At 43.0% G+C, this 22,277-nt stretch overlaps 1 protein-coding gene across 5 annotated transcripts in view; it reads left to right on the forward strand.

Moving 5' to 3' along the window:
- CACNB2 (calcium voltage-gated channel auxiliary subunit beta 2) overlaps positions 1 to 21,956 on the forward strand; it is a 419,858-nt gene extending 397,902 nt beyond the window's left edge. For all 5 annotated transcript variants that reach the window (XM_065399326.1, XM_065399328.1, XM_065399327.1 and 2 more), the window contains 4 exons: positions 1,088 to 1,239; positions 2,278 to 2,373; positions 16,298 to 16,483; positions 21,465 to 21,956. In XM_065399326.1, coding sequence (XP_065255398.1) covers positions 1,088 to 1,239; positions 2,278 to 2,373; positions 16,298 to 16,483; positions 21,465 to 21,956 — 926 coding nt within the window. The remainder of the gene's footprint in view (positions 1 to 1,087; positions 1,240 to 2,277; positions 2,374 to 16,297; positions 16,484 to 21,464) is intronic.
- The last annotated feature ends 321 nt before the right edge of the window (positions 21,957 to 22,277 follow it).

A 22,277-nucleotide genomic window follows, 5' to 3' on the forward strand; every position in this document is an offset into this window, starting at 1 on the left:
TGTCTGTGAAATAGCGATAATAATTAGAACTTGGCAGAGAATAGTTATTGTGTTTCTCAGAGGATTTCACTATTTTGAAATCTGGTTTCGTTCAAAAAATTTTGACATTCTCCATGAAAAGGGATGGAGACCCAGCTCTGGAGCAGTCCTCCTAGGGGCTGCCTTGGAATCATGGACCTGTGAAGCCCTTGGTCCCCAGAAGCCTGCATATGGGCGAACTGGTAAGAAACCAGACAGGTTTCTGTCAGAAACCTGCTTGTTTCCATAGGAACTGCATTGAAATGAACTATTTCCATGGAATGTTCTGATTTTGATGAATCGACAAATTCCAATGAAAAACTGTTTTGTCAGATTTTTTTCTGACCAGCTCTGATAATAATCCTTACCTACCTCAAGGGCTATTGGGGGGATTATTAGCATTATTTTGAATTTTTTGTTTTTAAAGTACTTTACAAATATTGACCAAAATTTTCAGACCTAGTGCCATATTACATATAGGGCCCAATTTTGAGAGATGGTAAGCATTGATAACTCATATTGAAGCAAATAGAAATTATGTGTGCTTAGTAATTTATGAAAAACAAATCTCTTTCAGGCACCTCAGTATAAATTTAATGCGTAGTTTCAGGCACTCAGGTCTGAAAATTATGGTCATTAAGTATAATTAGAGTCTGCACTTCAATAACTTACAAATAAGGAATCCACTGAGATACTGTAGTAAAACTGAAGGATTCCTATTTCAAACAGGAGATCATAATGCTGCATACACTTCTTTGCTATACACACATGGATTCGGTCTTATAAGAAGGTGTTAAAAATGTTTCTGCATATTAGTAGTATACAAAAGCATGAAGGTGAGACTGGTAAAGAGTACGACCGACCTTCAAAGAACATAAACTGTAGGCGGAATGTTCTTGCTAAAGATATGTTTGCTTCAGTAGAATGCCAGTGACATTAACAATTAACAGCTCCTGCCAATCTACTCATCTGTTGTGGGAGCTGCATGCCAATCTACCTCATTGTTACATTTGTTAGAATTAATTTCTGTTAAATATTTTCATAACTCTAATTTTCTACTTATCTGCAGCTGAAGTTCAGAGTGAAATTGAACGGATATTTGAATTAGCAAGGACATTGCAGCTGGTAGTACTTGATGCCGATACCATTAATCATCCAGCTCAACTAAGTAAAACCTCTCTGGCTCCCATTATAGTATATGTAAAGATTTCTTCTCCCAAGGTAACTATCTTACTGCTGTTAATTCTGATTCAATCCACCCATTCTTTGAGACCTGAGCCACAGGTACAAAGAGACACAGATTCTCCACTGGATGTCATTAAATATCAATGAATTGCACTTTTTAATTATTTCCCTGTGGATGGGAAGATACCATTAAAAGGATATCAGCTCAGTCAGTGGGTTACAAAATCACTTTTTTGAAAAAGAGAGATAGCTGTAGTTCTAATGGTTACTTAAGTTAGAACTAAGGGAAACAGTTCATTTGTTTATTATTATTTACATAATATTGCTTTGCAGAGTGTCAACAGTTTGTTAAAAACTTTGCAGAAATATGAGCTAAGATCCTTGTCCCAAAAACTTTATAATCCAAGTAGACAGTATAGAAATGAAGATAAGGGAGGAGATGTTATGAGCAGCAGGACAACTGGTCAGTACAGTTCAGCACACACGGTGTTTATTTCTGTAATTTTTGTTCAGTTTATTCTTAAGATGTTCAGTCATTTAATTTACCACCATTTCACTGTGTGGGGATGTCTACATTTATAGTCTTCTTGGAACAAGTACATCCTGAAGAGACATTGGAAGGAGAAAGTGGAGGCCTGGCAAAGTGGGTCTGGAAGAGCATTCTCAAGAGTCTCAGTATAAATGGCTACATGGAAGAAGGCACACATGAGAATAGGAGGACCAGAAGGGGTCAGTTAGTACAACTTGGGCAGAAAAGGAGGGAGAAAGGGAATAAAGAGAATAAGAGCAGAGAGGTAGGTAGGAGCAAGGTTGTGCAGGGCCTAAAAGGCAAGACAGAAAGACTCTTAAAGCCAGTGAATGAGAAATTATTAGATATGTTAAAAATTATACAAGAGTTACTTTTTTGAAGAGTACACAAATACATTGGGCCTAATCCTGCAAACAATCAAGTCCCTGGCAAATCTCCCATTGAACGGAATGGTTTGATCCTATTCCCACTATCTGACTACTACTTGCTTCTGAATTCTTTCTTTTCCCATCCACTATGTATTTTAACTGTCTTATTTTCCACAGGTTTTACAGAGGCTAATAAAATCTCGAGGGAAATCTCAGGCTAAACACCTTAATGTTCAAATGGTGGCAGCTGATAAACTGGCTCAATGTCCTCCAGTGAGTTACTGTTGATGCATTACTGATGTGGAAATGTAGACTCCTGTTCAAAGGGACTAAGTCTGTCCTTTGTTTCCAAGTAATAGGCTAATTGTGTAACATTTGTTGCTGCTTGCCACTATCTGTTCATATTTCACTTGTCATTTTGTACAAAACTCCATTTGAGATCTCTGCATGGCATAATGATCAAATATATTTCTTTTTCAGCAACATAATTAATCCTGGAGATATATAGGTATTGAGCCACCAATATTTTACATGATGCATAGCTGAGGAACTAGATTACTTCAGTAACTCTTTATAGGTTATTGATCCAAAACTAAACTGATTTGGTTTATGACCATAAGTTGCCTCTGGCAGTGTTCCCTCTAATTTTTCCCACATGTGTGTGGAATGAATTTTGTTATGTGCAGCAATATGGAGGTGATGTGACACACATCACCTTCATATGCTGCACATAAAAAAAATCATGTGGTGGGGGTGGGGCCGAGGGGTTCGGAGAGTGGGGGGGAGGGATAGCTCAGTGGTTTGAGCATTGGCCTGCTAAACCCAGGGTTGTGAGTTCACTCCTTGAGGGAGCCATTTAGGCAACTGGGGTAAAAAGCTGTCTGGGGATTGGTCCTGCTTTGAGCAGGGGGTTGGACTAGATGACCTCCTGAGGTCCCTTCCAACCCTGATCTTCCATGATTCTATGACTCAGGGCTGGGGCAGAGGGTTGGGGTGCAGGGGTGTGAGGGCTCTGGTTGGGGGTGTGGACTCTGGGGTGGGGCCGGGAGAGGTGCAGACTGAACCCAACCCAGCCCCAGACCTGCCATGGCCAGGGGAGGGGCACCTATCCCATGGCCCCAGCCCCAGAGCTGCTGCGGTGGGGAGAGGTGTCTCTCCCCCCCAGCTCTCTCTCCCCACAGCAGTACCTGGGCTGGGGGAAAGAGGCACCTCTCCCCGCCACAGCAGCTCTGGGGCTGGGGCCATGGGATAGGCGCCCCTCCCCCGGCAACGGCAGGTCTGGGGCTGGGTTGGGTTCGGGCCACACCTCCCCTAGCTGCGGCAGGTTGGGGGATGGTCTGAGTTGGGACCAGGGGAGGGGCGCCCCAGCCATGGCAGGTAGGGGCCGGGACTGGGTTCAGGCCGCCCCTCACCCAGCCGCAGCAGGTCCCAACCAGGTGGGTTCCCTGATCGCCTGTGCAGCACTTAATAGGCTGCTGCGCAGCTTACAGGGAACTTAGATCTGAAGGTAGATTAGTGGTCTACATAAAACGGTCTGTATAAAATGAATTGGTGGCTTCTTTGTAGTTCCAGCTGGGCATATGCCATCACAGTTGGCTTCACCTGGATTCACTTGGCATTCTTACTAATTTCAGCGGAGAAGTATATGAGATCATACTATTGATTTGCACTATATCCTTGGGCAAGTCATGCAAACACTCAGTTTCTCCATATTTAAAATGAAGATGATAATATCTTGCTCAGCTACTCACTATTAGGGCTGAGCAAATAATTGATTTTTCTGATTCATGGACCAAAACAAAAAATCTGAAAAAACAAATCCTCAGTTCAGTTCAAACCACAACAGACTTTTTTTTTTTTTTTTTTGGGCAGGGGAGGGGGGAGGGGGTTTGCTGAAACAAAAAAACAAAAAAAAGTGCTTCAGGTTGAACAAAATGTTTTTGATTTTATGTTTCATTTCAGGCCATTTTCAGGTGTTCAAGTTGGCTCTGTATATCCCCATTTACGGGTATTGTGCCACTTTGTGGTGCCTAATGGTAGAACCATCTCCAAGTTGTGTCCATTAGAGTGCTCACGTGGCCTCTCCTGCCCTTCCCCTCACCATCTCCAATTGTTCTGAGGGCGAGGCTCTATAAGGGGACACAGTGCTCTCTACCACCTCAGTTCCTTCCAATCACTATGCGAGATGGACACAGACTGCTTGCTCCAGTCCATTCAGATCTGGGGTTTTCTCCACTTCTTAGTGTCTTTATACTTGTTTAGTATAGTTAGTTAAGTTAGTCAGTAGTCAGTTCTTGGTTACAGTGGAGCCGAATTAAAAAAAGAAGGTGGGATTCAAGAGATGTGCTCTGTGCCCAGCTCTCCTCCCAGTATTTGACGACCATGACATCCTTGGGAGAGGGCCACTCTCCTGGATGTTCCATCTGCCAGACTTTCACACCCAGAGCTTGCAAGGTGGAACACAACAGATTGCAGGTGCTTCTACTTAAGGAGGCCTTTGAGGCTAAATCCTCCAGTCTCGGGCGCTTGTTGGATCCGAAGTCTAAGAGGCCAGCCTCTGCTCCTGTGACTTACTCCAGCAAGTTGAAGCAGCTTAAAGGATCCAAGAAATGGGAACCTTCATCTGGTCGGACTCCAGATCCTGCTTCTCAAGCTGTAAGGTCTTCAAAGGCCCTGTCGATAGAGAAAGGCAGAGCACCTGCTATGGAACCAAGAGGTACATTGTCAGCTCTGGATGTATCAGTTCTGAAGAAGGAGACAAGGGAGAAAACAGACACTGTTAGCAGTGCCAGAACCTGCATGTCAAATTTGTTGGATCTGCTCAATTCTGACATGGCCTCTACTGTTCCAGCTCCAAAACCCAGGCTGATTCCAGCTTCAGTTTCTGGAGACCAAAGAGGTGGAGCTGAATATTTCATTAGATTCTGCACCATCCAAATTTTCAGCTCCAGCTTTGACTTGTGCTTCAGATCTAGGTTCATCTTCTGATCCAAAGAGGACTTTTACTTTGGTGGCTGATGTATACTGTTCAGCTTCTGATTGCTGCTCAGTTCTGAGTGAGAGGGTCTTGAGGAAGAGTCAGGCTTCATTGCTCTGCTCACCATCTGGGTTCATTGCTGTCTCCAGTGCACTCCATCATGGATCCGAGGCCAGATCCACATTTAGATCAGGATAGAGGAAGAATAAAGAGACTTGTTTCCTCCCAGTTTGTGTCTCCCTTTTGCTCCTTCTCCTCCAGGTATGTTCCCAGATCCCAGCTGCTGAGGAGACTGGCAGTCCTGGACACCATGGCCGTACTGGGTGCCGCTGCAGGAATTTATCAGTTGTGTTCTCCTTTTTGATGGAGAGATGATGCTTCATCTGTAAAGGATCCAGCAGTGGCAAAGTCCTCAGATCCGGTTCTGTCAGATCTGTCAGCATCTCGGACAGTGGTTCGTGTTACTCTGTCTAAAAAGGAAGCTAGCATGTTCTTGTTCAAAAGAGGAGTTAACACAGACTATGATCCTGATGTCACCAGATGAGCATGTGGGAGTGGCTTCTGCCTCTTCCCCTTCTGAGGAAGTTCCATGACTAGGGGATTGCATGGCATCCACGTTGAATTTACCTTCAGTAGCTGTGGAGGAAACCTTCCACCTGGTGTTGGTCTACTGCAGCTGGCTAAGACTCTCTCGTCCACTCCTGCCTTTTGCCAGCCTATTTCTAAATTGACAGTCGAATTATATCAGATACCCTCAGAAGGGTTTTCATGTTTTCACACACACCCTGTACCTAATTCACTGGTGGTGACTGCTGCCAGTAGTAGGTTGAGGTCTGGACAAGCACATTCCATTCTTGGTGACAGAGAAGGAAAGAAGATTGATTCCCTAGGGAGAAAAGTGTTTTCCTCTTCTCCTCTTGATAGTAGGGTGGCAAATTATCAAGTAATTATGGCCTGCCATCAGTTTCACCTATAGGAAAAGATGGCATTGTTTGTGCAGGATTTGCCAGATGACAAAAGGACATATGATTACATTTGCTAAATGGAGGGCGGAAATGTGGCAAAGCATTCTCTTAGCTTCATTTGATGCCTCAAACTCGCCAGAGCTTTGGCTTCAGTGGTTACTCTGAGGAGATGTGCTTGGCTTCACTCCTCTTCTCTGGCTCTGAGTAACAGAATTAAGATGGAAGATTTCCCCTTCAAAGGGGATATTCTTTTCAGTGGAAAGGTGGATGAGTTACTGGGTAAAATGAAGGAGACAAGATTGACGGCTCCCTCTTTGGGCTTGATTTCTTCTCCTTAGGAGGAGACCAGCTACTCCTCCTTTCTGTTATCAGAGACAGTATAATCCACAGTGTTCCTTGACTTATTTCTCATGAAATCAAAGACATCAGCAAAACACCAACAGAAGAAGAGGTCTTTTAAATCAAGGCCTAAAATCTAAACAATCTGCTTCCTCTCTATCATCATCATCATTGAACACACCAGGTCTCAGATTCTTCCTTTCCTCGGTTTGTTTGGAGACAGGCTAGACCATCTTTATCAACAAATGAAAGCTGCTTATATCGGACAAATATATCCTATAAATTATAGAAAAGGGCAGTGACATGGTGTTCGAGAAACTCTACCCCCTTTCAATTCTCCCTACCATTCCCTTTCTAGGGAACCTTCTCATGATGTTGTTCTACTTTCAGAAGTGCAGACATTGCTTCTAATATGGGTTGTTGAAAATGTATCCAATCATCTGAGGGGTCAGGGTTTTATTCGAGATACTTTCTGGTACAGAAAAAGGATGATGAGGAGGAAAAAGCGTTTATCTGATTTTAGATTTCAGGAACCTGAACAAACACATTTGGAAGTTTCGGTTCCATAAATTAACTCTGGCCTCCATAATCCCTTTGCTTTCAATTATGGATTGGTTTGCATCTCTTGATTTAAAAGACACATATTTTCATATTTCTATCAAGCACAGTCATCAAAACTACCGTCATTTTGTAGTGGCAGGACACTATTTCCAGTAAAAGGTGCTCCCATTTGGCCTGTCCACAGCACCAAGAGTATCTCTGTGATAGCAACTCATTTGAGAAAGCAAGTTATTTTTGTTTTCCCATATTTTTTGAAGCTGCTGTTTGTGATACTCTATTAAGTCACATTGCCTATATAACCACCCTTTTTTCAGACTTAGAGCGGCTTCTGAATGTGAGAAAGTCAGATTTTGGTTCCAAGTTGGACTCAATAGCAGGGAAAGCATTTCTACCAGAGGACAGATTTTTAAAAATAGTGCAATATGTTTTAAACATTCAAATATGTCAGACTCAGAAAGTAATCTTCTTCCTGGGTTTCATGGCAGTTACTACTTGACTCCATTTGCACATCTCAGAAAGAGACCAATGCGGCATTGGATGTCTCAAGTTTACAGGCCAAATCTGGAAAATCTTAAAATGTAAGTCAACATTCCTTGAGAAATTCTGGACTTATTGACATGAGGTCAGTCAGAGTAAGTGTCCTAAGAAGCATCCACTTCAATCCCACTTCACCATCGGTGAGGATAACTTCAGTTACATCAAACAGTAGTTGGGGGGATATATCTGAGTCATCTTTACAGGTCAAGGTCATTGGGCTACTCAAGAGAAGGGCATGCGTGTGTATATATATATAAAAAATATGTGTGTTGGAGTTAAGAGCCATTCATCTGGCCCTCAGATCATTCCTCACTCACATACACAGGAAGCAGTGACAGACAATACATCAACAAATGGGGGTGCTCACTCCACTCATCTGTATGCAGAGGCAATCAGATGATGGGACTGGTGTTACTTGCCATGATAATTACCCAGTGGCCCTGCATTTAGCAGAAGAGAACAGCATGATTCCAGATAGTCTCAACAGGAATAGTTCTCAAATGCATGAATGAATGGAACCTGAAGGATCAGTTGACTCAGAGCATCTTTACCATTTGGGGTCAACTAGATGTGGACCTGTTTGCTACAAGGTTCAACAGGAAGAATTGCGTCTTCTACTTGAGAGCAGGAAGAGACAGTCAGTCCATCTCTGATGCTTTCCATCTGCAACGGTGAAGGGCCCTTCTGGATGCGTTTCCCCCTTTCCATTGATTCAGAAAGTGGTGAGGAAGAGTGGTCAGAACAGGGCAAGGATAATTCTAATTGCCCCAGCTTGGTCATGTCAGCAATGGCTTACAGACCTGCTTCATCTGTCCAACAGGGTCTTCAGAAGTCTTTCTCTGTGTCAGCAGCAGGGCAGAATTCTTCTTCCAGATCCACAGTCCCTTCACCTGACAACTAAGATGATCGGACTTAGAGTCTGTCTACTCTTGAACATTCACCCTCCCTGTTGGTATGGAACGTAATGCATAATTCTAGAAGCTGTCTACCAGATAGTGTTGCTATTTGAAATGGTCCAGATTTGTGGTGAGGAAAATCTGATACCCCATCTCAGCTTCCATATCTTGTATTTTAGAATATTTAATGTACTTAAAGACTAAGGGGCTACGTATCTCATCTTTCTTCTTCCAGTAGTGTCCCTATGGGTACTTCACTGTAGGTGCACTTGCATCCCTGCGCTGCTGATCAGCAAACTTTGGTAGCAGTGTCTGTTCAGCCTGTACACGCGCTGCCCCTCCTCATGCTCTGCCACGAGGCTAACCAATGCTGTGTGTGTGAACTCACCTCAGTTCCTTCTCAACCACGCCTGGCTAGAAACGGAACTATTAGCAGTCTGTTCATCGGATCATTATATCTGTCTTAGCACTTCAATAGTTAGTTAATCCCTTTTTTAGTTGTAGAGCTTTCTTTATTTGCTCTTTCTTTTGGAAAAACTTTTTTTTTTTTTTTAAGTTTTCCCCCTTTGCCTGGGGTTTGCCCCAGCACATGGTATGCCCAGTTCACTGGGCTTTAAGAGATGCCTCTATTATAAGGAGGCCATCCCTGTAGTGGATAAACATTCTGGCTGCATCCGTTGCCTTGGGGAAAGCTACATTTCCCAAAACTGTGGTCTCTGCCAACAGCTCAAGTCCAGATCTCAAAAGCACCGAGACCTTTAGACTAAAACTCCTCCTCATTGAGGCAGCTCTTCAGCCGTCCCCAGAACTGCACTAGGAGTCACCAAGATGGCACGAATCTTCCCCACAGCCTTTGACATCTAAGGACTGTGGGTCGTAGAGAAAAGCTGCAGACCCTTCACATAAAGCTTCAAAAAAGAGAGCTGTGAGTCCCCAGAGTGAACCTTAAGATAGTCAAAAAAGATCACCGGCACGTTCTGTATTGTCAGTATTCCAGATATTCTAAACATGGTACCTATAGCACACAAGAGTCTGAAGCAGTAGGTACCATTGATGCACCTAAGGATCTGATGGGCATAGGCACTGAAGCAATGGTACCGAGAGATAAAGGCAAGGACAGAGACCAACACTGCTGCTAAGAAGATGCTGCTAGTACAAGCATTACCATCGTCACCATCAATAGTGAGCCATCCAGCCTCAGAGCTCGGTATGGCCCAGATCACCAATCCCTTTGGTGCCATCGACCCACCGGCAACCACCATTAGCACCGAGTAGGTTGGCACCACAAGAATTTAGGCACTCTAAAGACCTCATGGTATCTGACACACGAGAGTCTCCCTTGCTTAGTACCAGAGCTCTGGTACCAAGTTTACTTTGGACATGGGAATCTCCACCAGTTCCGAGTCATGCACCTCCATTCTCAAATGGTGAATCAGATCGCGAACAGGAGGAGGTCAACTCCCATCACTCCTCCCATATTCTGTATAATGCCTGCTACCAACCTGGGCCCCCTCAGTCAGACCCTCCATCTGCTCCTCAACCACCGTGGTATGGCCAACCATGGGCACCACCACCTGGACCCCTTCCACTGCCCCACTGGCTCTACTGGGATCTCTGGGTGACGAACAGACTCCATGCTTCCTGAACATCTAGTGTTTGAGGCGCTCTCCCTCAGCCATGGTGTCCAGACCCTCTGAACCTCCAGAGGAGATCCTGGAGGAACAAGAGGGTGGATTTGAGGAGGAAGTCACACCACAGACCAACATCTCTTCCTCCTCTCCAGATGAGGCGGTGATGCCCCCTCCGCCATCCCTAGCTGATGACTTTAGGCTATTTCAAGATCTAGCTAAAAAGGTAGCAGACACATTGCAGATACCTCTTGAGGAGATAAACAACACCCATCATAAACTCCTGGACATCTTGCAGTCCTCCTCTTCCTCCAGAATAGCCCTCCCTATCAACGAGGCCCTTCTAGACCCAGTCAAGTTTATATGGCAAATCCTGGCATCAATCACGCCTGCCTGCAAATAGGGTATGAAATTTATTTTTCCCATCCCCCCACCAATTCCATTGTTGTGGATGCAATAAACTGCCGAGGTTGCCAATACCAGGTGAACTCCACTCCCTGTGATAGAGATTGGAAGCTCCTCAACCTATTTGGGATAAAGGCCTATTCATCTGCCACACTGCAATTCAGAATTGGAAACTATCAAGCTCTAATAGCAAAATATTACTACATCAATTATGCCAGCTTAATGCATTTATTGATCAGCTCCTGGAGTCACACCATGAACAGTTTCGGGCCATTATTAGTGAAAGACAACTGGTGACCAAGACAGCACTCCAATCAGCACTCGATGCAGCCGACACAACAGCCCGGTCCATCTCTACAGCAGTGGTTATGTGGCGAGTGTCCTGGATGCACCTATCTGGCTTCCCTAAGGAAGTACAGACTACAGTAGAAGACCTTACCTTTAAAGGCATCAAATTGTTTGCCAAGAAGACTAATGCATCCCTCCATATGCTTAAAGATTTCAGGCCCACTCTTTGGTCATTAGGGGTTTATACACCTAGACAAAAACAAAATTTAGTCTGCAACCTCAGCATAAATCCTACACACCACATTTTCCAACTCAACGCTATTATGAGCCTCAAAGGAAAAAATCCAGATTTTCCAAGCATAAACCATCAGGCCCCTAGTCTTCCACTTCACAATCATCCACTTCAAAACATCAGTTTTGACATCTTGGTTGGGGCACTGACAGACCACTCCCTTCAACACCAACTGCAGCTGACCAACAAATAACCCTTCCCCGTCCCTCTTCAGAGACTCTCTTCCAGAGAGCTTATTACGACAAGAAATAGATCACCTCCTCTGTCTAGGAGCCATAGAGCCTGTATCTTAGTAGCTATGAGGTAAAGGTTTCTACTCACATTATTTCCTGATACCCAAGAAGAAAGGAGGTTGGAGACCCATACCAGACTTCAGAACACTGAACAAACGTGTCAAAGCTCAAGAATTCAAGATGGTCACACTAGCAGCGATTATTCCATCTTTGGAACAAGGAGATTGATTCTCGGCCCTCGACCTACAGGATGCCTATTTCAACATATCGATCCTACCTTCCCACAGATAATTCCTCAGATTTACCTTGGGCCAGGACCATTACCAATACAGAGTACTCCCCTTTGTCCTCTCATCGTCTCAGAGAGTATTCTCCAAGGTCCTCTCAATAGTGGCAGCTCACCTAGGCTCCCAGGGGATTATGATCTACTCCTACCTGGACGATTGTCTCCTGAGAGCCCACACCTCCAACGAGGCCCTCTGGGTCACCCAAACTTTGGTAGACTTGTTCACGGAGCTGGGCCTACAGATCGATGTCCAAAAAATTACGTTCACCCCTGTACAGCAACTAGTGTTCATAGGAGCTGATCTCGACTTGTTACAGGGGAGGGTGCTCCTGCCACAGCACAGGTTCCACACACATTGGGCACACTCATAGAAGCAGTACAAACCAGTCATCAAATATCAGCCAGACACTGCCTCCAACTTCTGGGGCATATAGCTGCAGGCACATCTGTGATATCTCATGCCAGACTTCATATGAGGTGCCTTCAGATGTGGTTCAGCGCAGTCTACAGGCTGAAAAATTCAGACTAGACAAACCTCAGTGCTCTCACACCCAACCACAAAGCGATTGCTCAAGGTATAGTAAAACTTTTTCCCCAACCCAGACATTTCACCCCAGCATGGGACCTAAACTTAGTCCTAAAGAGCCTGACTAGGCCGCCCTTTGAACCCATGGCTGCTTGTTTGCTATGAAGACAGACTTGCTGGTGGTGATCATCTTGGCGAGAAGAATAGGGGAAATAGCAGCACTAATGGCAAACACCCGTTATACAATATGTTTTTGGGACAAGGTTATTCTCAGACCGCACCTGAAATTCATCCCTAAGGTGACTTTGTCTTTTCACATAAACCAACTGATTCACCTTCCTTTTACCCCAAGTCTCACTGTGATAATGGGGAAGCTATACTGCACACGCTAGATGTTAGGAGAGCCCTAGCCTTTTACCTGGATAGTACAAAGGCCTTTAGGAAATCTCCTAAGCTTTTCTTCTCTGTTGGATTATCTAACATGTCTCCCCCTTTGAGGGAATCCTGTTCCTCCTTGGGAACGTAATTTGGTCTTATCTACACACATGAAGCCATCTTTTGAACCCTTGGCTGAGAGTTCTTTGTATTTATTTGTTAAGATGGCATTCATTATTGCCATAATGCCAGCCAGAAGGGTGAGTGAATTAAATAAATGCCTTGATGGCTAAACTACCATTGATGCCTTTTCACAAAAGTGAGGTGATTCTTAGACCTGACCCAAGGTTTTTGCCAAAAATAGTTTCTGAATTTCACATCAATCAAACAATTAATTTGCCAGTATTTTTTCCAAGGCTGCATACGAACAAAGGGGAATCTTTTTACACTCTTTGGATGCTCTTGCATATTTTTTAAATAGAATTAAAAGTTTATGAAAAACATCTACATTATTCATCTCTTCTACTAAAAATCATAAGGGTCATGCTGTGTCTTCCCAGACTATTTCTAGATGGATTAAACAATGTATTGTTGAATAGTACATGTTACAGACATTCTGGTGCCTACAATGGTACAATCTCATTTCACTAGAGCTTTGGCAGCATCTTTTGCTTGCATTAAGCAAGTCACTGTTGCTGAGACTTGTAGGGCTATAACCTGGAATTCAGTGCACACTTTTACTAAATATTATCTCTTGATTTGGCTTCAAGGGCTGATGCACAATTTGGTAGAGTGGTGCTTCCATCTCTATTCAGTTAGGATTCTGTTCCCTCCTCCAGGTTATTTGCAGCACAGCTTATTAAACTATCCATAAGTGGAACTATGCAGAGCCACTCAAAGAAGAAATGAAGGTTTGTTACTTGTAACCAGAGTTCTTCAAGATAGTGCTGCATATTTACGCTTCCTGCCCTCCTTCCCTTCTTTCTCAGAGTCTTTTAATTCCTTTCTCTGGGTTGGCGGTGGAAGGAACTGAGGTTGGAGAGGGCTCTGTGCCGCCCCCCCGCCACTTGCCCTCCATATGTTGGGAGACACTGAGGGGAGAAGTAGAAAGGGGCATGCAAGCCCCTAAGCAGACACTGCTGGGAGAAGATTCTACCATCACAAGGCGGAACAATATCCATAAGTGTGAGTATCCAGAGCCAACTCAAAGAACTTCAATTACAAAAAAGTCACCTTCATTTTTTTTCACCTTTATATATATAATTAGCTTTTTATATATATATATATATATATATATATATATATATATATATATATATATATATATATATATATATATATAATAAAGCTAATTATCAAAATGAAACATTTTGAAATGGCCTAAATGAACTGTTTCAACTTTTTAATTTATTTTTTTCACAATTTTGTTTTGGCTTGAACTATTTATTTACCAAATTCAAGCAGAATTTGTGAACAGTTAGGGACCTAAGAAATGCATTTTTCAGCAAATACACTGCCCCCCCCCCCAAAAAAATCACCCAGATTTACTCTCACGAACGTTGTGAGGATTATTATTATGAATATACTTTATAGTTGGGTTTACTCTGTACCCCAAATCCCTAGCGTGCCTGTAGCGCCAGTAGTGCACCCGGTGTACTGTGTCCCAGAGGCAAGCAATGTAGCTGCTTCAGCAGCTAAGCCTTATATGCGCTACCCGGTGAATCCCAGGAAACACTCAGACACATGGCTAAGAGAGGGGTTTTTACTAGAGCTGGCAGGAAAGTGGAAAGGTTGCAAATACCCTAGGTAGAGAAGTTTTAAACAGCTGCAGTTCAGAGTGAGCAATAGCACTTCCTGTTTGGGTCTCTGGGGCAGTCCATTTGAGAGTTAGGGCTCTTCAGGCTTAGTGCCTGGAGTGCCCTCTCCAGTCCAGTCTCTGTTCAAGCAAGTAAGCATTTGCAGGCTTGCAGGCAAGCTCAATTAGTGTCTCTCATTGGGGCTCCTTTGTGCTGGCTCCCAGCCCAGCTGCTGCTGCTCCCCTGTAAGTCCCACACAGACCTGTGCCCAGCTGTGATGTTGGCAATCACAGCTTGTTCCACATGTGTGTCTGTCCACAGTTCCTGGGGCTTCTCTTCAGCTCCCTGTTGCCATGTGGCTCCCCCTCCCAAAGCAGCCTTGCCACTTCCTGATTCAGGATCTTTTCCCTTACCTGGCCTCCTGAAGGAGAAGTGCAATGGGGAGGGGACTGAAGGGAACTGTAGTCCTTGCTTAGTCAAGAGGACGGGGATGTACAATTGGGAAGAGCTGATGGAAGCTCTAGTACCCTGCTTTGCAGATCCATCACTATACCATAATATCATGAGTTTGCTAGGCACTGTACAGGCACGTACAAAGACAAGGGCCCTGCCTCAAAGAGCTTAGAGTCTATATCGGACCAGTCCAACTGCAACTGAAGCCGATAGAAGTCATTCATTAGGCTTTAAGTGGGAATGGGATATAGTGGTAAATTAAGAGTGAGTTAGTTAATACCTGTGCAGCTTTTTAAAGATGAAAATCGCCACATAAGTGCTAAGTATTATTAGTTTTGTCTATTGTTATTATCAGTTTTGTCTAGCTTTGTTTGAAGTATCACTAGGTATAGGGATTCCACAATTTTCTTTGGTAGCTTGTTCCACCATCTCTTTATTCCAACAATTAAAAAGTTCTTCTACTGTTTAACTTCTGTTCCCATATATGAGTTTTAAAATATATTTACAATACCAATTCTGCCTTCCCAGATTACATACATCTTTCCAAGTTTCAGAGTAGCAGCCGTGTTAGTCTGTATCTGCAAAAAGAACAGGAGTACTTGTGGCACCTTAGAGACTAACAAATTTATTAGAGCATAAGCTTTCGTGGGCTACAGCCCACTTCTTCGGATGCATATAGAATGGAACATATATTGAGGAGATATATATACACACATACAGAGAGCATGAACAGGTGGGAGTTGTCTTACCAACTCTGAGAGGCCAATTAAGTAAGAGAAAAAAAACTTTTGAAGTGATAATCAAGATAGCCCAGTACAGACAGTTTAATAAGAAGTGTGAGAATACTTACAAGGGGAGATAGATTCAATGTTTGTAATGGCTCAGCCATTCCCAGTCCTTATTCAATCCTAAATTGATTGTATCTAGTTTGCATATCAATTCCAGCATTGATTGTATCTAGTTTGCTATCAATTCCAGCTCAGCAGTCTCTCGTTGGAGTCTGTTTTTGAAGCTTTTCTGTTGTAAAATAGCTACCTGCAGGTCTGTCATTGAATGACCAGACAGGTTAAAGTGTTCTCCCACTGGTTTTTGAGTATTATGATTCCTGATGTCAGATTTGTGTCCATTAATTCTTTTGCGTAGAGACTGTCCGGTTTGGCCAATGTACATGGCAGAGGGGCATTGCTGGGGTTTTTTCTCTTACTTAATTGGCCTCTCAGAGTTGGTAAGACAACTCCCACCTGTTCATGCTCTCTGTATATGTGTATATATATCTCCTCAATATATGTTCCATTCTATGTGCACCCGAAGAAGTGGGCTGTAGCCCACGAAAGCTTATGCTCTAATAAATTTGTTAGTCTCTAAGGTGCCACAAGTACTCCTGTCTTTCCAAGTGTCGATCATTCTGGCTTGCCATGGAAAGTATAATCTCACTGTTATGTACAGATTACTTTTAAATCAATTGTTGTTGTTTTTTTAAAGTTCAATCACAAAATATTCAGGACATGAATATTATGAATCTGATTTATTTGTGGTGCAATAGTAAAAGCATTTTCTAATGTGGTCTATCATCAGCACCTTCTGTGGTTTTATATTGGCTCCGACGGTGGCTGTTCTCACTAAAATGTCTCCCTTCACAGGAAATGTTTGATGTAATTCTGGATGAGAACCAGCTTGAAGATGCCTGTGAGCACCTGGCTGACTATCTGGAAGCCTATTGGAAGGCCACCCATCCTCCTTGCAGCAATCCTCCCAACCAGCTCCTCACTCGCACACTTGCTACAGCCACTCTTCCTATCAGCCCAGGTCCAAACATAAATTTACAGGTATAGTTTCCTCTCTCTCTCTCTTTTCTCTCACCCCCATTCATTTCTGCAAAGGGAGGGAGACTTGCCAGGGCACACAGTGTGAATTCTGGTAACAGAAGTTGCTAAATGTGCTTCACTGGGAGCCGTAAGTTGATAGAGCAGAAGAGCTCTGCACGTTTATAATGTAAATACTTGAAGACAGACACTTGTGATCTTCATTGTATTCACACTAGCATTTGTTTCCTTACTTGCTGACTTGCAAGACATCTTTGGATTCCAAAGAGTGAAAGGGCCTGGCTGGAAATGTATGGTGATGGGAAGTGGAATTTCCTCATGCCCAGAACAACCAGCGCTGCAGTAACATACTTACCAGCCACCAGTATTTTTATAACTTGTCATATGTGATTCAGTCATAGTTATATAACAGGATTAACAGTAATGCCATGCATGTTACTGCCTCTGGTAACTTTCAAAGTGACTAATATCCCAGAGCCCTGCCTGAGTGACTGGGCTGTGTATGAGAGAGTTCCACAGGGACAAGCTGCGGGGGAATCCATCCATCCACCTCCACAGGCAATGGAGTGGTAATGGAGTCACTTCATAGCCACTACACTACTGCAGTCATGAGGATGAAGTGGCCCCTCCATGGCTCCCTTATCCACTGGCCCTCAGATCACACGCTTCCCTCATTGTACCTTCCTTATATGCTAGCATATTATGCAAGTGGGAATTTGAGATGCAGTGTTGCTAGCCAATGGGGCATTGGATGGGGAATCGGGATGTAACCCACACACCTTCTGAGTGTGGTGTTCTGTCCCCTCTAGTAGCACTGAGACCACTTAGGAGAGAAGGATTAATGAGTCTTTTCTATAGCCTTAGCTAATAGCTATATGGCTTTTAGGTCATGCAGTAGAGGCTCATGCATTTAACTCCAAAGGTCCCAGGTTCAATCCCACCTGCCAACAACCAGGCTCTGTTGGTGTTATAAAGAAACACGGGTTCTGTTCCCAGCTCTGTCACTGACCCGCTGTGTGACCTTAAAAAGTCACTTCATCTCTGTTTCTGCTCCCACCCTTTGTCTGCCTTGCCTAATTTGGAACTCTTTCTGCCTATTGTACCAAGTACAATAGGGCTCTGATTTTGGTTGGGGACTTCAGATGCTTCTGCTGTATGAATGATAAGTGGCATCCTGATGTCCTGTATCTTTGGAACCACATTGGATCTGCTGAGGTCAGGGAGAGGATTAGGGTCACATTTGCCTCAACTAAAATAGCCAATTGTTCCATCCCAATTTCAGACTAAGATTTACTTATGATCAGCTTCTTCATTTTCGAGTCCATCCCTACGACTGACATTTCCCTGGGTCTGGCTACACAGCTGATGTTAAAGTGCTGCCGCGGCAGCACTTTAATGTGGCTGTGTAGTCACGGCTCCAGCGCTGGGAGAGAGCTCTCCCAGCGCTGTAATAAAACCACCTCCACAAGAGGAATAGCTCCCAGCGCCGGGAGTGCGGCTCCCAGCGCCGTTGCACTGTCTACACTGCCATTTTACAGCGCTGAAACTTGCAGCGCTCACGGGGATGTTTTTTCACACCCCTGAGCGAAGAAAGTTTCAGCACTGTAAAGTGCCTGTGTAGACAAGGCCTTAGAAAGAATGGTCCCTGCATTTAAAATTTCAAATGCTGAAGTGTTTTGTTTTTTGTGGATCTTGCAAATATTTTCCCTGCAGTGAAGGCTTTATTTTAATAGAGATTTCCCTGTGGAATTGCAGACTTGGCAGGCTCTTCCCTGCAAGGAAAATCACTTTAGTGCAGTCTGTAGGATATGTCTGTCTTCACAGAGCATCCTGGGAAAAGAGAGTGTATGCCCCAGCTAGCTCCTGCCTTTGTTTGTCGCCAGGGCTGAAAAAACTGCTATGAATTAACTGTGTGCTGGAAGAGCAGTGTAGGTACTGAAGTTAGCCAGCAGGGTTATGTAGTGTGCTAGATACAATTTTATAGATATAGTATTGCTCAAGCCTTTTTATGCCCTTGAATAGATATTTATATGTTCTACCAACCTATGTTAGTGTATATTGATTTTTAACCACACTGTTCAAGGACCATAATGGGTTATTAATTTCACCTGTCTGAACACTGTAAAACTATCTTTTACACTTTCACGGTTTTGACAGTTTATTAAGGGGAGGGATAGCTCAGTGGTTTGAGCATTGGCCTGCTAAACCCAGGGTTATAAATTCAATCCTTGAGGGGGCCACTTAGGGATCTGGAGCAAAATCAGTACTTGGTCCTGCTAGTGAAGGCAGGGGGCTGGACTCAGTTACCTTTCAGGGTCCCTTCCAGCTCTATGGTATAGGTATATATCTCTATATTAATCCTGAAATGCTGAGCAAAGGTGGTCCGGTTTAAAATCTATAACCTTAACTTCCTTCTGCTTCATCATATGAAGATATATTTTAAACAGAGGTGGGCCAAATCTGGAACCTCAAATCTGAGCCTCTTCAAAGTTTAGGAATGGAGTGAACTTGCACTGAACCCACTGTTAGGATACAAAACTAGGAGGGCCTGTCTTCCCTTTCTTGTTTTGATGCAGTAAAATCTCACAAGAACTGAAAGATTTCAGCCTGAAATCTCTGAAAAAAGCTGATTTCATAATATTTCCATCTTTTTGGACCGAACAGTTCATAAAACTTCAGCACTCCTGAAACCAAACCCAAATCCTCGTCCTAATTCGACTTTGATCCACAACGCCAAAATTTAACCTAAATGTTAATCTGGATCCAAATGCTGCCTCCTCAGTCCATCTGTAATATTAGGGGCCAGTTCTCGCCATGGAGGTGCCCAGGGCTTCTATTAGATTTTTTTTTTTTTTTTTTGCACTAACAGTTTCTGAAGTTGGAGGAAAGAGAACGTATAATTTGCTTAGCCCTTTGTTTCCGGTCAAAGCAGACCAACTAGATCTGAATTCATAAAACATTCTTTTCTTCAGAGAAGCTAGAAGTTTTGCACTTGCTCTTAAACCACAGCAAACTGCTCTCTTTGGATTTTACTGGTCAAAATTCCGTAACATTGAGTGTATTTGACATTTTGACCATTTGGGAATTAAAATATCCCATATAACTGTTCTTATTTTGTGTGCTTTAAAATCCATCCTTGTGACAAACTTTAATTTTTTTCATAAATTTAAAGCAGATAATTAATTTAGACTATTTTCTTTACATTTTAATTTATTCTAACAGAACATAATAAATATGTATGTTTTATTCAGAAACCAACTCTGGGCATTTCTTTCCACCCACTTTGCTGAATAGTACTAACTATTCAAGTTCATATTTAATACACTTCCCTCCCAAAATGCCAACATCAGCTAAATAATGACCAAAACAGAAACAAAAGACTTCCACAGTAGAGCCTAGAGTCTTGTGTTGACAGAGAAATAATGTCAGAAACTCATGAATCTGAACAACACAAGTGATATAACTTCTAATGTAATTTGGCAAAGCAGATGCAATTATAGCTTTTTACTGTGCTCGGATAAACAGATGTACTACTCTGTTAAATTCTACCTATATAATAATAATCCAGAATTGTTACACTGTGTGTCACCCTGAAGCCAAGAATGTTTGTTGAGTCAGTGTGAAGCAACTGGAAACAGTTACAAGCATGGTTGAGAGCTCTTTTTGTTCAGAATACCACCGGGTTCAGTCATCACTGAGGTTCATAGTCTGTTACCATCCAATTTTTAAATTCTCAGCAATTTGTACTTTACAAATTATACCTGTGCAGTGTATAGTAAGGCATGTATCTATGCCATGCCAAGAGTCCCAGACCATTGTGATGTCAAAGGTCACTCAATCACCAGCCTTATTCTACAGCTAATTTGCATACAACAGTTTCATTGCTTGTATGAGGAAGACTGCTGAGAAGGTAGGTGGATTACTTAGCCCAACTGCCACATCCCGGCAACAGCAAGGGCTTTGAACTACTAGTTTGATTTAACTTTGTACCAGCAGTGATAGCTTCGTGTTGAAGTTCCTGCCAAAGGTGGTCAGGACTGTTCCTTTTGGCAGGACACTGTTTCTTTCTTAATTCTGAAATTAAATCTCAGCAATCATTTGGCTGTTGTTTTGGGACAAATGCAGGTAAATGTAACGGAACCCCAAAACTGAGCTAAATAATCACAATTGTTCATTTTGCAGTGATTTCAAACACTGTGCTGACGAAGACTAGGTTTGATTGTACTTGGTAATGCTTATTTCAATCTTTAGGTAGTAGCAATATGTTAGGAAATTGTTTGTGATAATATCATTATCCCTCCATTTTCCTTGGCAATAATCATTTAACTATAAGGTCAAAGTCCAAGTGTCTTATCACAGTGAGAGAAATTGAATTATTACCAAAAAACCAGAGGGGCAATGATATTATTGGTATTATAATACAAGTATGAGCGATACCAGGTCAAGCCATAGCTTAATTCTTAAAATAAAACCAGAGGCCAAAATCTTGGCCCTCCACTGCTATCTCCACCCCTTCAGCATTCACCCAGCTGTGTTTTAAAGACTGTCTCCAGTGATACCAGTCCTCAAAGAGGTTTCTGAATACCCTCTAATGATCCCTACCCTCTCTGAAACTGACGTATCCTCTCTAGCTCTTCTGAATTCCCAGTTCTGCTCCTGCATCCTCCATGTTGATCTGGAGTGCGACGGCAGTTGTTGCTAACTGGAATGTTCAGAAAGTAAAGATGTTGCACAAGCCATGGACCTACCACCGAATAAACTGGCTGCTGCCCGCATCCTGCTAGGGAGGGAAGGGCTCACTTGTATTACAATACAATATTTTCAGTACAAGTTTAATTCTAACAATTTCTGGATTAGATTCACAGTGCATTGTCGTGTATGTAAATTACTGCTGTTATTGTTTTTAGCTTAATTTGTATTGAGGAAATGTCTTTAAATATGTGCCCATGATTGCAAATTTACTGTCTATTGTGACACTAACCAGGGCTCTCAAGGAGATCAGAGGAATGACCATTCAGCCCCAGAACGAACTGGCTCACAAGTTGAAGAGGAAGCACGGATTGAACCCACGAAGAAATTTCCACATCGTTCATCTTCCTCAGCACAACACCATAACCATCGCAGTGGTGTTAGCCGAGGCCTGTCTAGGCAAGAAACGTTTGACTCAGAAACCCAAGACAGCAGAGATTCAGCTTACATAGAACCAAAGGAAGAGTATTCACATGAGCATGGTGACCACAATGATTCTCACAGGGATCACAGTCATAGAGACGAGTCACATGGGAGCAGTGATCACAGACATAGGGAATCAAGGCATCGCTCAAAGGAAAGGGACCGAGAGCAGGACCACAATGAATGCAACAAACAACGCAGTCGTCATAAATCAAGGGACCAATATTGTGACAAGGATGGGGAAGTGATATCTAGAAAACGCAATGACACAGGAGACTGGAACAGGGATGTATACATCCGCTAGTAACTTTGGCCTCTGGCAGTTTTGTGTTTCTTTGAAGTCTTGTATAACAACGCCCCTTGAAAATATCTTTGGGTTCTTCATTGCAGAACATATGGTATCCTTCTGTATGCTGATTTGTATTGCTGTTGCTTGCATAGCAATAGCATGAAATAGAATATTCATATACTTATTTTTTTTGATTAGTGCTATATAAATTGGCATAGTACAACTGCAGAGCTCCTCATTTTGTACTGTGCTTTTTTCAAGCTGTTTTTGGTAGCAGCCACTTGAACAATATCTGTTGCCATCAAGGTGGTGTTAGTGTTTTAAAACAAGGTACAG

Source organism: Emys orbicularis, chromosome 2, assembly GCF_028017835.1.
Source record: "Emys orbicularis isolate rEmyOrb1 chromosome 2, rEmyOrb1.hap1, whole genome shotgun sequence".
NCBI classification, from domain to species: domain Eukaryota; kingdom Metazoa; phylum Chordata; order Testudines; family Emydidae; genus Emys; species Emys orbicularis.